Here is a 16762-nt window from a genome sequence, read left to right as displayed (position 1 = left end):
ATAAATAGCCGGCCACTTCCTGCAAACCCTGCCAGATCTTTGTGCTCTATGCTTCAGAGAAAGTGTTGGCCACCACTGCGAACAAAGTCAAGCAAGTACCACACGCTTTGCGGCAGGCTCTGGTGAAAACTGGGTGCCAATTAGACTCTGTTCCCAGTTTTCGGCTTATGTCAATTCTCATGGTGGTTTAGTGGGTCCACTACCCCTTAATCCTGACACATTCTTTGATACTATGAAATTATTTTCTCCCTGCAAGGGCATGGCTATTGTACTTGTTTTATTTTTACTTTTTTGTCATTCTAGAAAGGCATCATATTATATAATTGAGACCACTACTATAGTTATTTTATATTGCTGAGCTATATTGATGAGTTTTGGGGTATCTGAATGGTGCTTAGAGTGAAAATTACTTTTTAAAGTGAACATACACTCACCGGCCACTTTATTAGGTACACCATGCTAGTAACGGGTTGGACCCCATTTTGCCTTCAGAACTGCCTCAATTCTTCATGGCATAGATTCAACAAGGTTCTGGAAGCATTCCTCAGAGATTTTGGTCCATATTGACATGATGGCATCACACAGTTGCCGCAGATTTGTCGGCTGCACATCCATGATGCGAATCTCCCGTTCCACCACATCCCAAAGATGCTCTATTGGATTGAGATCTGGTGACTGTGGAGGCCATTTGAGTACAGTGAACTCATTGTCATGTTCAAGAAACCAGTGTGAGATGAATCCAGCTTTATGACATGGCGCATTATCCTGCTGAAAGTAGCCATCAGATGTTGGGTACATTGTGGTCATAAAGGGATGGACATGGTCAGCAACAATACTCAGGTAGGCTGTGGCGTTGCAACGATGCTCAATTGGTACCAAGGGGCCCAAAGAGTGCCAAGAAAATATTCCCCACACCATGACACCACCACCACCAGCCTGAACCGTTGATACAAGGCAGGATGGATCCATGCTTTCATGTTGTTGACGCCAAATTCTGACCCTACCATCTGAATGTCGCAGCAGAAATCGAGACTCATCAGACCAGGCAACGTTTTTCCAATATTCTACTGTCCAATTTCGATGTGCAAATTGTAGCCTCAGTCTCCTGTTCTTAGCTGAAAGGAGTGGCACCCGGTGGCATCTGCCTCAAAGTTCGACGTACTGTGCATTCAGAGATGCTCTTCTGCCTACCTTGGTTGTAACGGGTGGCAATTTAAGTCACTGTTGCCTTTCTATCAGCTCGAACCAGTCTGCCAATTCTCCTCTGGCATCAATAAGGCATTTCCGCCCACAGAACTGCCGCTCACTGGATGTTTTTTCTTTTTCGGACCATTCTCTGTAAACCCTAGAGATGGTTGTGCGTGAAAATCCCAGTAGATCATCAGTTTCTGAAATACTCAGACCAGCCCTTCTGGCACCAACAACCATGCCACGTTCAAAGGCACTCAAATCACCTTTCTTCCCCATACTGATGCTCGGTTTGAACTGCAGGAGATTGTCTTGACCATGTCTACATGCCTAAATGCACTGAGTTGCCGCCATGTGATTGGCTGATTAGAAATTAAGTGTTAACGTGCAGTTGGACTGGTGTACCTAATAAAGTGGCCGGTGAGTGTATAAGCTAATATTAGGCATTGACTAGAAAATTGACTACAGTGGGAACACCATGCAGTTGCCCTCTTATTCTAACTTTTAGAATACTGACTTGATTGTTTCCATATGGATTTTAGTGTATATACAGTATCTCAACGGGGTACAGCTCAATCAGTGTTTTTCACGTCTCAGTAAGGATGCCGTCTGAAACGTGTCACCTTTTTTCCTTTTTGCCTAAGTGATCACTATGATTTTAACATGGTACTAATAAGTTTGTTGTTTTTAATCTTTTTTTTTCTTTTGGAATAATTCCTCTTCTTTTGCATTGCAGTGTGGGAACCATAGTACCATATTCCTGTTGCTACATCAGAATTGATTGTTTGTGGAGGATAACCTACAGATACCTGACAGATTTCTTTAAAGAGAACCCATCATGCAAAATAACCCCCCTAAACTAAATATATTTTCATAAACTGCCATTACAGAGCATTGCCTCTATCCCTTCATTGTCCCTCTACATGCCTGTAAACCTAAGCAATGAGGTCCTAAAGCTGTATGCAAATGACCTGTGAAATTTCCAATGAAGCATTAGCATATTCAAGCTGTCCACCTTATTCATGAGTAGGAGACACAGCCACACCCCCAGTGCATGACTGACAGCCTGTATAATGATGTGAGGCTTTATAATGATGTGCTTCCTGGTGTTGGTGGCCACACCCCCTGCAGCCTGTGTGTACATGTGTGTGTGTATAGGAGAGACACAGCAGCTCCAGGCAGCCATGTTACAGCAGAACATGTCAGATTCCTGTGTAGCTGATGTCTGTGTCTCTCACCTGTATATTAGGAGGATGCAGCATGTCAGCAGATGTAGCACACACACTAGCAATGCCTTACTATACATTACACACAGACATGAGCAGGGGAAGGAGAGGGGAGGGGTAACATCACTGCCTCTGACCATGTGACCAGCCTCATTTAAATGATAAAAAATAGATGATTTTACAATGAATAATGTATGAAATAACTAGATAAAGGCTGGGATGGGATCCTTGTGAGCTGCTCCAAAAGGTAGTAGTGACAAGACTAGTGACACAGACCTGATGACAGGTGTCCTTTAAGTATATTCTTCATGAATGGGCTTGAATTGAACTAGCCACTGTATAAACTAACCAATTCAGAAATTTATAAAATTAATTTGTTAGTGGTAGAACAATTCGTGATTTAACTCTAGTGTATAGAAGGTAAGTGTTGCACAGGCCCAAAAAGGGTAAATAGGGGATGGTTGAACATTTATTTACATAAGAAAAGGTATGGATGTGTCTAAGCCGGTTTAAAATGGGTATATAAGCTTGAGCATGTCAGAACCGCTCCAAACATTTGTTCTCCACAGAGTAGTTCCCAGGTGAGCGAAACATACAATGCATTGGAAAAGGTAGTTAAAAGAAATAGCCTCTTCACATTGTGAACATTAGTTGCACAGAAAGGAAAGTAATGAAATGTCCTCTACACTGTAAATGGTAATTACGGTTGTTCTTTAGGCTGCAGTTCAATAATGTGTGAGAAAATCCTGTATAACAACATGATCCTTATGTAAAAAATCAGCATCCCATGGCAGCCTCAAGTGTGAAAAAGGGAAATACACAAAAATTGACAAAGCACTAATAATGTAGACTAAACATTATAGATTATTCTCCTTATATCAACTGAACATTATGATTACTTATATTTATTAAAGCACTACTAAAATAACACTCCTCAGAAGTGGCTGTTTTTAGTCCGCTTATGAAGCTTGAAACATATAGTGGGAATTCATCTTGAAGTTGAAGTTTTACCTGTTTTCAGGTGTATGCATGTTGATAAATTGTTGTACATGCAGATTTGTATGTTTTTTGGGACTGTTCCCTATCCTCTCAACTTGGTCCTCGTTTATCACTACAGTCCAGATGTTGAAGTCTGATTTATACAACTATTCAAAAAGTCACACATTTTGGTGTTAGACTGCGCCAGTCGCCTCCTGTCATAGGAAATACTTAACAAACAGTTGTGCAAAAATGTTCTATTTTTTTGCTCAGTTTTAACTTTAACACTATGTAGATAGTCTCTGCTACATAAGAACTATTATTATTATATATCAATAAAATGAGTTCAATCCCCATCATAGTGACCAGTTAGCGGCGCTCATCACGGCTGTGATCACGTACTAATCACAGAGTAATGTAAAAAGAACCCTAATCTAATTAAGTAGAAGAGCTCCTAACATAGTTTAAAAAGTGGCGCACAAATGCTGTCTAATGATAAATCTCCTTCATAATTTGTGTCATCACAGCGTTATACTTCATTTTTGAGGAGATGATTGAGGGCAGTGAGTAAGGTTGGAAACAAAGACAAAGTAAAGGAAGCCTCACTACACTTTCGATTGACTATACCTATATCTGATTCTTCATAGACAATAGGGTGATTGCATGCGGTAATATCCCGGGGCAATTCGGCGCCAAATAGAAATCGTTGGGAAACCAAACCAAAATGAGCTCCGCGGACCCTCAGTAAATGAGCCATAATTTGTCACGGGTGCTCTCGATCACTGGCTCACCCGTGCGCCCGGTGCCCGCTGGCGTGGTGCCTGCACTGCTCGCCTGTCCCCGGTTCATATTAAAGGTTTCATCTCCTGTAGTGAGTAAGCCTTAGTTATATAAAGAAATTGGATTTTACATTATTTTCTTTACTGCAAATACATCATAGAACCAGTTATTTAAGGATTTTGAATCGAAGAAAACAGGGAACTGTTAAATAGGAACGTCTATGCTTACCGGGTCCTTTATGCGTACTGCTGCAGTATTCACTCCTTAAGATGTAAAATTATTGTAACAAGCTAAATCTTTTTCAATAAATGCACGCTTTTGACTAAACAAGTCTTAGGTTAAGTATTTTACTAATTCCAGCTCATATTATGACACAGCTACAGAAATTATAGTGTACAGGTACATGAGACTCTAGGTACAAACAGCTCGGAATTGTCCTGCTATGGATTAACCAACTCTGAACTTTTTTTTCTTTATTATTTTCAAATCCAATACAAACTGTGTTAAGTGTATCTCCCCTTATTAAACAGTCACCTACAATCTATAATTCACTGAAACATTAAGTAATTGCCATTTATTTCCAAACTATTCAATTGCTTAAGACTAGCTGTGACTCCAGCAGTGTATTTCTATGTAGAGCAGCATTTGTTATCAGTGTCTCTGCATGGGAGTTGGTTCAATACAATATGAAAAAACACATAAGAAACAAATATATTTGCGCTGGAATAAAATACCGTAACACAATTATATTAGGGAATATTGAAACTAAAGGATTCTTTAATCTGACCGATTTTCACAATGCAAAGCCTGGACATATGTACTTGTCTACAGAGATAGAACCACATGAAGATAGAGCTAACAATACACAAAGATGAAGGGAAGATTTCTCTGTAGTAAGATTGCTAAGGAATTCTCTCTAGTGCAATTGTCTCCTCTAACAGAATTTTTAGGCACCTCATTCTACTGTAGTAACAGACAGGCTGATTTTGGGGGTCTGTAACTTCTTTGGATTGGTTGCAAGATATCTCATTTAGAGATTTCTTGCTATTGGTGTACCCATGGAGAGAAACCTGTCATTCAACAGCTGATGTGCTGGAAGAAAAGACATATTTCATAAGTGTTGTCTAATAGGTACATTGACACACAGGTAACACATCTATAAGTGGCATTGCATTTACATACTATTAATTTTTATTCTTCTTTCTGCAAGAGAGCTGTTGTATATTTTTGCACCAATAAACATTGCCCTTAAAGGAAAACAACCACTTGAAAATTGTTTTCCTAGGTCACATATCGGCAGTTCCTTGGTCGTGATGATGGATCATCCATGGTCACATACCAGCAGTTTGATCAGCTGTGATGACGGACCATATCTTGTGAAGCCCCAGGAGGGCCCCATAGGAGCTCATTTACTAAGGGTCTTCCGGATGCATTTTCGTCGAGTTTCCCGACGATTTCCATTTTGCGCCGAAATGCCCCAGGATTTAGGCGGACATGATCAGATTATGGCGCATTGGTGCCGGCTTGCACGCAACAGAAATTGGAGGGGCGTGGCCATCGGACAACCCGACGGATTCTGACTATGTGTGGGATTTAACATTTAGAAATGTGTCGCAAGACACGCACTTACAAGCACCTGGAAGAAGGTGAACTCCAGCAGACCTCGGCACAGAAGCGACAGATGCAAGAACTCGGACGCACGATCTTAGTGAATCGTGGCAGACCCGAATCCTCATCGGACAATGCACCACGGGAGCGCGACAGGACCGGGTAAGTAAATGTGCCCCATACTGTTTCATACAGAGGCTGATCACAACCTGGAGGGCAGAAAAAAATCTCTGGAGCTCCCTCATTACATAATTATGTATGCCTCTTGCTGTGCTTGCAGGTTCTCCTACATTTGAATGGGAGGAAGAAGGTGCTTCTTCTCTCCTCCTCCCTCCGATTTCCCTGTATGAGAGCCTACGAGGCATACAAAATTATGTGATTAGAGAGCTCCAAACCTCTTCTCTGGCGCAGAAGGCTGTGATCGGCCTCTGTTTAAAACAATGTTCTTGGACTTCTCAAGACATGATCCGTCATCACAGTGGATCAAACAGCTGGAATGTGATTTCGGAAAACGACCACTTTTTCAAGTGGTCTTTTTCCTGTAAGACTCCTTCTGGATCTCTGCAGGGAGCATCAGTTTTGTTCTTGTGCAGCAAGTCAAAGTCAAATGTGTCGACAAGCAAAATGTCCTGTCTCTAATATTTTAGTATAACATAATTCTTTAATCAGTTCCACATTATTTGGCCAAGTCTGTCATTTTAATCTTTTTTTACATTGGCAGGTGATTTTATAACTTTTTGGAATATAGGTTAATTTTAAATTCTATATGAAAATGGCTTTAAAGTAACTGTCCCTAAGAATACAGCTAGTAGCTTTTGCTTGGGCATTCAATAGAAAAGAGATTCTGAACAGGTGGATGTACATATATTTGTTTTGTGCTACTATATATACTTGCTTCAAGTGGTTGACCAATCAAAAAAAGTTATCCCTTAAATACAGGACAGGGGATAGCTTGGTGAAACTCCCAGTTGTAAGACCCCCACGGTTAACAAGAAATGGGTAGTTGTACCCCAAAATGAATAGAGTAGATGGTTGCACATGCCACTATGGGTAATAAAAAACTAAAGATGCATGAGTGAAGGTTACTAGGAAATTGCAGGAGGAAATCAGTGAGTTATACTGTTTTGCTAAAAACTATCAAAAATTGATGGTGAATAATAAGAGATACTTTTAAGAAATTCTTGAACAAGTATGAGTAAATTGGATCCTCACCCAGTGGAAAAAAATGGCTGCTAATTACTGAAGCCTAAGGCATAATGTGTGTCTTTTCCTAATATTTAAAGCATCTGTTTGAGCACATTGACCTGACTTTGATCCTTAACCATCTACCCTGACCCCTGACTTCTCTGGACTTTGTCTGTTGCCGCCTGTCCCTGACTGTTAAACTGTTTGTGATTATGTTTTCCTAAACCCTGGTGCTTAAAGGGAACCTGTCACCAGGAGACCCATTTTTAGCACTCCTCCAGTCCCCACAGAGCATAGAACATACACTGCCAAAGTATTTTTGTATTAAAAATTGGGCATATCTATAAAATGGAAAGGAGCAGTTCCCCTCCACCCTTGGGAAACATGTGACCTTTTCAAATATATGAATAACTCCCCTTGCTCGGGATTGGCTATAGAGGAGTAGGAGGCGTTGCTAAGCTGAATGATGGGTGTTTTCATATATTTGAAAAGGTCATATGGAGTAGCTGTTCCCCAAGGGTGGGGGGGGGACTGCTCCTTTCCAGCCCCTCCCAATTGGCAACTGCCTAGTCACACAGCACATGCTAATGAAAGGTACAATATAACATATCTTTTTTTCTATAAAACCAATTTTTAATACAAAAACACTTTGGCAGCGTATGTACTATACTATGCTCTGTGGGGACTGGGGGAGTGCTAAAAATGGGTCTCCTGGTGACAGGTCCCTTTAACACAAGCATCTCCTGATCCACCTGGGGCATCTGCTATCCACTCCAGGACCACCAACAAAGGTAGGATCATTTTGAACTCTCCACATTGAAGTCCAGATTCCTGTATAAAAGTGAAAGGGTGACTACTGGAAAGGTCCAGGGATAACGTCCCAAGGTGCATTGCAGCCTGGTAATTTATTGTAATACTCAGTGAGAGATTAATGCCATAATTGACACTCTTGTAATCACTTAAAATAACTAAGCAAACAAAATTGCATAAATTAATAGAATTTTTTTCAAAAATAATGGGGCAGATTTACTTACCCGGTCCATTCGCGATCCAGCAGCGGGTTCTCCGTTGAGGATTCGGCTCTTCCAGCGATTCACTAAGGTACTGCACCTGATGTCCACTAGATGTTGCTGCTGCGCTGAAGTTCGTCGGAATGCACTGAAGTTCACCAAGCCAGGGTGCAGGTAAGCGCGTGTCAAGCGACACTTATTTTTTTAAATGCGGTGGTTTTTCCAAATCCGTCTGGTTTTCGTATGGCCAAACCCCCGATTTCCGTCGCGTGCACGCTGATGCGCCACAATCCGATCGCATGCGCCAAAATCCCGGGGCAATTCAGGGAAAATCGTCGCAAAACGGAAAAATTTGGGTAACCCGCCATAAAAATGTGATTCAGGCCCTTAGTAAATGACCCCCAATATCTTTTTTTGTCCTTTTTCCTGTGCCTGTATTCTTTATTAGCATGCTTCTAGAATTCCAGTGAGAAAACGTCCTTTATCATGGCTCATCATGGCTTTTTTTCGGAGGTGTGTTGTCCGAAAAGGGTGAAGTCTGCCGCGATCGTGCGCCCGAGATCCTGCATGTGTCGCTTCCCCGCTCAGGTCCGCCGGAGTTCACCGCCTTCTTCCCAGTGTATATGAGTGCATGTCTTGCGACACAATTTGAATTTTAAATCCTGCGCTCAGTCCGAATCAGTCGAGTTGTCCGATGGCCATGCCCCCTGATTTGTGTTGCTTGAAAGCCGGCGCCAAAATCCCCCGTTAAATGCGCTGCAAAACGGAAAAAATTGGGAAACCCCACGGAAAGGTGGTCCGTGTGTAATTTATATTTTGCAAAAAGACATCAGTGATTAATAAATAGTTCCTATAGAATAATAAATTAAATCGCTCCAAACCAATGCTTCCACAATTGTCCTGGATGTTGCTTTGTATTCCTCTAAAATGCAAAATTGTCATAAAATACTGTTTTATTATTTCAAAAGATTCAACCAAAATAAATCTGAGAAGATTCAGATTTGCTTCAGTGCTATAGTGTTTATTTCATACCAACAAACCAATATATGAGCTCATCTCTAATAATTTTTACCATATAATGAAATGTCAATGCAAAGCCCTCCCACATTAATAAATATTTTTGTTTATATAATGAAAAATTATACAATTTTCCAATATCCATCCTGTATCGTTTCTTCATGGTGCACAGCTTATTAGTATCACACAAAGTAATAAACTCCACACCAGGGAAGGGGCATAGAGTGGGTGTGGCTGTCCAGGTGGTGTGGCTGTCCAGGGGGTGTGGCTGTCCAGTGGGTGGGCATGGCTGGTGGGGGTTTCTGTCCCCATACCTGTGCAATCACTGCAGCCAGCAAATTTTTAAATGTGAAAATTCGCTGGCTGCGTTTATTTCTACGCCAGGTAGGGCCTGCCGTTGAAATAGAATGCTGCACTGACCCCCGCTCCGGGCCTCTTGATGTAGGCTGCTGCACCGGATCCTCAATGGTGTTATCATATGCATGCGCACGGTTTATGACAAATAACCTCCAGTGATATTCAGATTGTTTCAGATACCCAGAATACTTTTCAGTGACAACATCTTGCAGACATTTAGATTTGAATCACTGGAGGCTAGCCAATCTGTTCTTATAAACATACTTCTTATTTTTACACACGCAATGCGCTTCTACTGATTCCTGGTTCAATCATTTACTTTCACCTTAGCTTAGAAAAACTAACAGCATGGGACATATAATTATAGCTGCTATGTGCAGTCTTCTTCATGTTCTCAGACAGAAGATTTTTTTCTGCTATGGTTCAATATGTTGTATTACTGTGAATGTATGCTTGGTATCCACAGCAAGCATCTTGAAATTAGAGTTTATGCACAGATATATTCCTTACACATGGAGATGTTGCAGTACACACTACGGCATATATCAATTTTTACTCCTTGCTATACTGTGGTGTGCCTATGGGATACATGAGTGGGAGATACACAACAGTAAAGTATGGTGGAATACAGGAATGTGCACAGGGATTTGTTAATGACTTAAAGGATATCTACCATCAAAATCAAGTATGAAGAAGATCCTACCCAGATACATAAAAAAATGGGCACTAATGGGGCGCTGTATAGTTAAATAATGAATTAGCATTTTATTGCATGAGATAAGTATTCGATCCCCTTCAACAATAATGAAGTCTGGCTGTTTCTGTTTCTGTTTCTCATTACCTGTACTAATTGCATCTATTTGAACTTGTTTCCTATATGAAATACACCTGTCCACATACTCAATAAATTACACTCCAACTTCTCCATCATGGGAAAGATGAGAGAGCTACCTAATGACACTAGGGACAGAAGTATATCTGCACAAGGCTTGGATTGGCTATAGGACAATAAGTAAGCAGCTTGGTTAGAAGACAACAACTGTTGGCACAATAATTAAATAAAATATGCCAAAGCAGAAGTGCAATTTTCTCCCATCTATTTTAGTGATTGATACTTTAAATGTACGTGTCACAGATAATTATATGTAATAGCATAGGGTTCTAACATTAAATATACATAAAAATATTGTATTTACATACGTTTGAGCAGAAGTGGTCATCTAATCCTTTGAAGTGTGGTAGTGTAGACAGTCGCAGAAGTTCACCCCAAGATTTGTCCTTGAGCCACATAGGAGCAGGGTTGGGTTGTGGAATCTCTAATGCAACTCCACCAGTGAGAAGAAAGTGCCATTCATTGTTGTCGATCAAACCTTTATTCCTCTGTAAACCCACACAGAGCAGGAAGGAAAACAGGAGCTTGTGCTTTTCAAACAGGGAGCGGCAGACATGCTCATATATACTAGAAGACGAAGGGGGGAAATAACTTCATCATCTTATAGTAATAGTCAAATTTACATGTGCAATAGCTAAAAATAAGAGGTTTAAATCATTATAATGAAGTTAAAATATTATGACCTGGGGCATAACTTAAGGGGTAGTAGCCATAGCAGCTGCTACAGGGCACGCAGTATTAGTGGGCCCCAGCATCCATCCTGCCACTCTAAAGAATGGAGATTATATAAATATTATGATATATATTGTACAGCAGAATATGTATTTAACAGTACAAATAACAGTACTCAACTGAGCCCGCAGCATAGATGAGAAATGTTGGGAGAAGGGATAGCAAGACTAGGAATCTCTCATCTCTACTTTCTGCTGTCTACTTACCCCAATGGGATAAGAAGACTGCCTGACATGCAAATGTATGTATCAGGTTATAAATGTATGTTTGCTGTATGTTTGTATATGGTAACGTATGTATGTATGTATGTATGTATATGCTGTGTGTGAATATGTGATGTGCATTTGTTGTTTGTGTATATGATGTATATATTGTGTGTATATGCTGTACATGTATATGGTGTAAGGTGTGTGTATATATACTGTGTGTGTTTATATACTGTATGTCTGTATTTGGCACTGTATGTATGTCTGTATATCCTGTAGGTAAGTACATATGGTTTGTATATACTGTATGTATGTGTGATTATGCTGTATGTCTGTATATGGTGTGTAAATACTTTATACATGTGTACATATGGTGTGTATATATACTGTATGTGTAATATTATGATGTATATATGCTTCTATATGCTTCTATTCAAGATTCTGGAGTAGATGTACTGAAATAATTGCAAATTTTTGTTCACTGCAAGAATTTGCTAATATAATTGCGGCAATGATACTCCACAACATGCGGACATGGAGTGGGCAAAGAGCAGCATGCCTCTGTACCTTTTAAAAGTCATGTGAAGAAATTTTTTACACATAACTATGCCAGGTCAGACCTGCTGTACTTTTGCCCCAGGTCCGTGCTGCCTGAGAGATGCATCAAGAGGCCTAAGCCCCTTGATGTATTCGGCAGGACACAGGGGGGGATGATAGCCCCCGCCGCTGCAAATTCGCAGCCCGATACATCAAGAGGCTTCTGCCTCTCGAAGTATCGGGGCGGGAGGCTGCGAAGCATTTATCCTACGCCAGGCAGGGCCTGACGTAGAAAAAAACGCAGCCGCGCGCCCCCCCCCCTTCATGCCCCTTCACGCCCCACTGGCGTGAAGGTGGCGGATCGAGGCAAATAATCGCAAAAGCTAGCAATAAGCTAGCATTTGCGATTATTTCAGGGCCTCTGCGCCAGAGGTGCTCAGAAGTCCTGATAAATATCCCCCATGGCCTTTATCTCATGAGCTTTGGCGTATGATAAATCTCTCCTTGTATGTATTCCTCCTTGTATATAAGTGTATAATATATCAAGTGTATATATACTGTGTGTGTTTATATACTGTATGTCTGTATATGGCACTGTATGTATGTCTGTATATACTGTAGGTAAGTACATATGGTTTGCATATACTGCATGTATGTGTGATTATGCTGTATGTCTGTATATGGTGTGTAAATACTGTATACATGTGTACATATGGTGTGTATATATACTGTATGTGTAATATTATGATGTATATATGCTTCTATATGCTTCTATTCAAGATTCTGGAGTAGATGTACTGAAATAATTGCAAATTTTTGCACACTGCAAGAATTTGCTAATATAATTGCGGCAATGATACTCCACAACATGCGGACATGGAGTGGGCAAAGAGCAGCATGCCTCTGTACCTTTTAAAAGTCATGTGAAGAAATTTTTTACACATAACTATGCCAGGTCAGACCTGCTGTACTTTTGCCCCGGGTCCGTGCTGTCTGAGAGATGCATCAAGAGGCCTAAGCCCCTTGATGTATTCGGCAGGACACAGGGGGGGGATGATAGCCCTGCCGCTGCAAAGCATTTATCCTACGCCAGGCAGGGCCTGACGTAGAAAAAAGCGCAGCCGCGCCCCCCCCTTCACGCCCCTTCACGCCCCACTGGCGTGAAGGTGGCGGATCGAGGCAAATAATCGCAAAAGCTAGCAATAAGCTAGCATTTGCGATTATTTCAGGGCCTCTGCGCCAGAGGTGCTCAGAAGTCCTGATAAATATCCCCCATGGCCTTTATCTCATGAGCTTTGGCGTATGATAAATCTCTCCTTGTATGTATTCCTCCTTGTATATAAGTGTATAATATATCAAGTGTATATATCAGTGCATAAATGTGTGCACATGTGTGTATACATGTGTGTGTACCTGTTTAGAACTGTATGTGTATATATATATATATAGGTATATAAATGTGTATGAGTGTAAGAATGTATAAATGCCTGTGTATTAGTTTAAAACTGTATGTATTAGAAAGACAAATATCTAGAGCACCAAGTTCAGTATTCACCTTACCTCTAACAATGTATTTGGAAAATAGTGTATGGTAAACATAACACTTTAATCTTAAGTACATGTTATCATAAGCAGAATATCATTAAAAAACTAACAATAAAATCCAATATATACCATATATACACGAGTATAAGCTGAGGCCCCTAATTTTACCACCAAAAAGAAAAAGGAAAACCTATTGACACGAGTATAAGCCGAGGGTGGGAAATGCATTGGTCACAGCCTCCCAATATATAGCCAGCAATCCCCCAGTAGTATATAGCCAGCCAGCCCCCTGTAGTATGCTGAGTGTGCTGAAGGAAGCCTTTCCTCAGTGCAAAACATATGGAAGCGTGCATACAGGATATTAAAGGGGGGTATGTTAAGACATTATTGGGGGTAACTATGTGAGGACATTACTGGGGGGCTGTGTCAGGACATTGCTGGGGGCTCTATGAGGACATTACTGGGGCACTGTGTGGGTACACTACTGGGGGGCATTGTGAGGACATTACTGGGGGCTATGTAAGGATATTACTTGGGGTAACTGTGTGAGGACACTACTGGGGGGCTGTGGGAGAACATTATGTATCACATACATGTTTTCAGTAAAACGCAGATAATCTCTAACGAGTACTTGGTGTCTTGTATTGTTTAAATGAAAGGCAAATGTGTGAACGCAGCCTTACAGTATTTTGGGGAGAGTTTTAGGGGTAGCAGCAGGATAACAGTGTCTAGAAAATAGATGTAGGGCCAATCAAGAACATAAGATGTCTGTATGGTGAACTCCACAGGAAGGAAATGTGGCTGAAGAGGAGACATGGTGATGCAGTGTCTAATGGAGAAGATAGAGGCCACGTCACCTGCAGGCACTGGATGTAACAAATAGGGATTTCTCCTTTGTTTTCTGTAGATATATATACCATCAGTAAAGTTGTTGTTAGCACAACCAAATGTGAGGGGGTTATGTAGAGGAGTGAACATTACTGAAAGTGCGATACACATGCATTGGGGCCCGTGCCCTGGATCTTTTACCACCCTAGCAACGACCCTGTCCTAGACTATAAGAAATAAGATTCTTTGGTCTGACAAATTGAAGATTGAACTCTTGGGTGTTAATTCTAAGTGGTATGTGTGGAGAAAACCAGTCACCTGCCAAATACAATCCCAACAGTGACACATGGTGGTGGCAGCATCATACTATGGTGGCATTTCTCAGCTGCAGGGATAGGACAACTAATTGCAATTCAAGTAGAGATGATTACAGCCAAGTACAGAGATATCCTGGATGAAACCTCTTCCAAAGTTCTCTGAACCTCAGACTGGGCCATAGGTTCACTTTTCAACAAGGCAATGACCCTAAGAACACAGCTAAAAACACAAAGCAGTGGCTTCAAAACAACTCTGTGACCATTCTTGACTGGCCCAGCCAGAGCCCTGACCTAAATTCAATTGAGCATCTCTGGAGAGATTTCAAAATGGCTTCCACCAACATTTACCATCCAACCTGAGGGAACTGGAGAGGATCTGCAAGGAAGAATGGCAGAGGATCCCCAAATCCACATGTGAAAAATTTGTTGCATCATTCCCAAGAAGACTCATGGCTGTACTAGCTCAAAAGCTCATTCTACTCAATACTGATAAAAGGGTCTGAATGCTTATGACCATGTGATATTTAAATTTTCCTTGTTTAATAAATTACCAAAAATATTGCAGCAATGACTGCAATAAAACAAAGAGTGAATAATGTAAAAAGTAAACATTAAAGGGGTATTCCCATCTGGGAATTCCCATTGAATTAAATTCATTTGCCATATGTAATCATTTCTTCAATTGGATGTTATTAAAAAAAATGTTCCTGTGTGAAGATAATTTCTCATAAATGTAGCCATGTTGACCCTTAGAAACAAGATAGCTTCCTCGGATAGGACCACCTTACATTTTGGCAGGGGTGGCCGGACATGCACTATTGAGCCCTGCCTGACCACATGGATTCAGCGTTCATTACTACAGGATAGCTGTGGGACATGCAATAACTCCTCTGACTTTTATTATTCAGAAACTTTTTATTTCCTTGTTCAATCATTCCAGCAGAGGTGGTCGTATCCAAGGACACAGTATTGTTTCTAAGGGACCATATGACTACATTTATGAGAAATTATCTTCACACAGGAACTTTTTTTTAATAACATTTAATTGAAGAAATGTTTATCTATGGCTGATTAATGAAACTGAATGTGAAAGCCCAGACGAGAATACCCCTTTAATAGTATAATAGTACATTTTCATTCAACTTTCACTTCCGTTTGCTGAATTAGGTTGGAAACTTGTTAAATAGATGCTTAAAAAACATTTAATGTAAAAGAGCTTTACAATACTATAGACAAATGCCAAATACAATCTGTTTTGGCTGTTATGTTACCATCTTAGCTCTATATATAGTGGTATTTATGCCTCATGTTTACAAACAAATGTTTTATGAGAACAGTGAGGTTGTTCTAAGATGACACAAAAGAAACATAAAAATGTAAAATGCCAAGGCGATTGAAAAATATATTTTTTAATTATACTTTTCCTTAGTTTAATCACATCAGGGAAACAATAGGCTTTTATTTTAAACCAAGGAGAAACAACATTTGTCACATTGTAAAACTTCCCCTTTTAGATTCAGGAAAGACTGGCACTGAAGAGACAGTGTCCATGGGAACAATTTCTCTCATTAGACTTTTTTACGCTTGAAAACACAAGAAAATTTGTTCAGCCTTTTCAGTAGTTATTGGTAAGTAAAGCAGGAAGATGATATTGGGAGGCTGCTTCGACCCTGTAAAAGCAGCCCTGGCAACAGGCAACAGCAGAAGTAAAATGGAAAATGGCAAACGTGGGCTCACAGATTTCTTTCTGTTAAATGTCAAGGCTGATTTATTATTTTGTGCATGTTTTTTTAACACAAAGTCATTAAGAGCATGATGTCAAAAATGACAAATTATTTCAAACTTTGTAAAATATTCCATCAGAAAGTGTAGGAATATTGAGGGTATATGAGAGTACTGTTATATGTAATATATATACATATTAATAATAAAGGGAGTTGTAGATATTGGGGTAGATTTATGGCAGTTTTCTGGCGTACAAGCCCCCAGTAATGCATCCAATGTCATTTTTATATGCCTCATAATCCCCTCTACAAGATAAGTCTTTGAGGTTATACTTATAGTGTAATTGTGTTTTCTAGCAAACATCTCAACACAGAAGTGGGATCTTCTGCAACACAACTAAACATATTGCTGTGTTCATGTGTTTCAGAGATAGAACTGATGCAATTGGGGACTGAACACCAATTAATGTAATGATTACTTTTATGGGCAGAAAGGAAATCTTTGGAAAGTTTGTTAAAGTAAATGTGAGTAAGACAAAAGTGTTAAGGAAGATCATTTTACACTATTGAAATAATGGTGAATGTCGTTCATGGCCAAAAATGAAATTATTCGTCAACATTAGAGATGAGCG

At 40.2% G+C, this 16762-nt stretch overlaps 1 protein-coding gene across 3 annotated transcripts in view; it reads right to left on the bottom strand.

Moving 5' to 3' along the window:
- The window catches only part of LOC140126705 (dynein axonemal heavy chain 3-like), an 883215-nt gene that overhangs the window by 98165 nt on the left and 768288 nt on the right, over positions 1-16762 (bottom strand). For all 3 annotated transcript variants that reach the window (XM_072146467.1, XM_072146468.1, XM_072146466.1), the window contains exon 66: positions 10550-10808. In XM_072146467.1, the coding sequence (XP_072002568.1) occupies positions 10550-10808 (259 nt within the window). The remainder of the gene's footprint in view (positions 1-10549; positions 10809-16762) is intronic.

This window comes from Engystomops pustulosus, chromosome 4, assembly GCF_040894005.1.
Source record: "Engystomops pustulosus chromosome 4, aEngPut4.maternal, whole genome shotgun sequence".
NCBI classification, from domain to species: Eukaryota; Metazoa; Chordata; class Amphibia; order Anura; family Leptodactylidae; genus Engystomops; species Engystomops pustulosus.
This window is presented reverse-complemented; position numbering and strand designations above follow the sequence as displayed.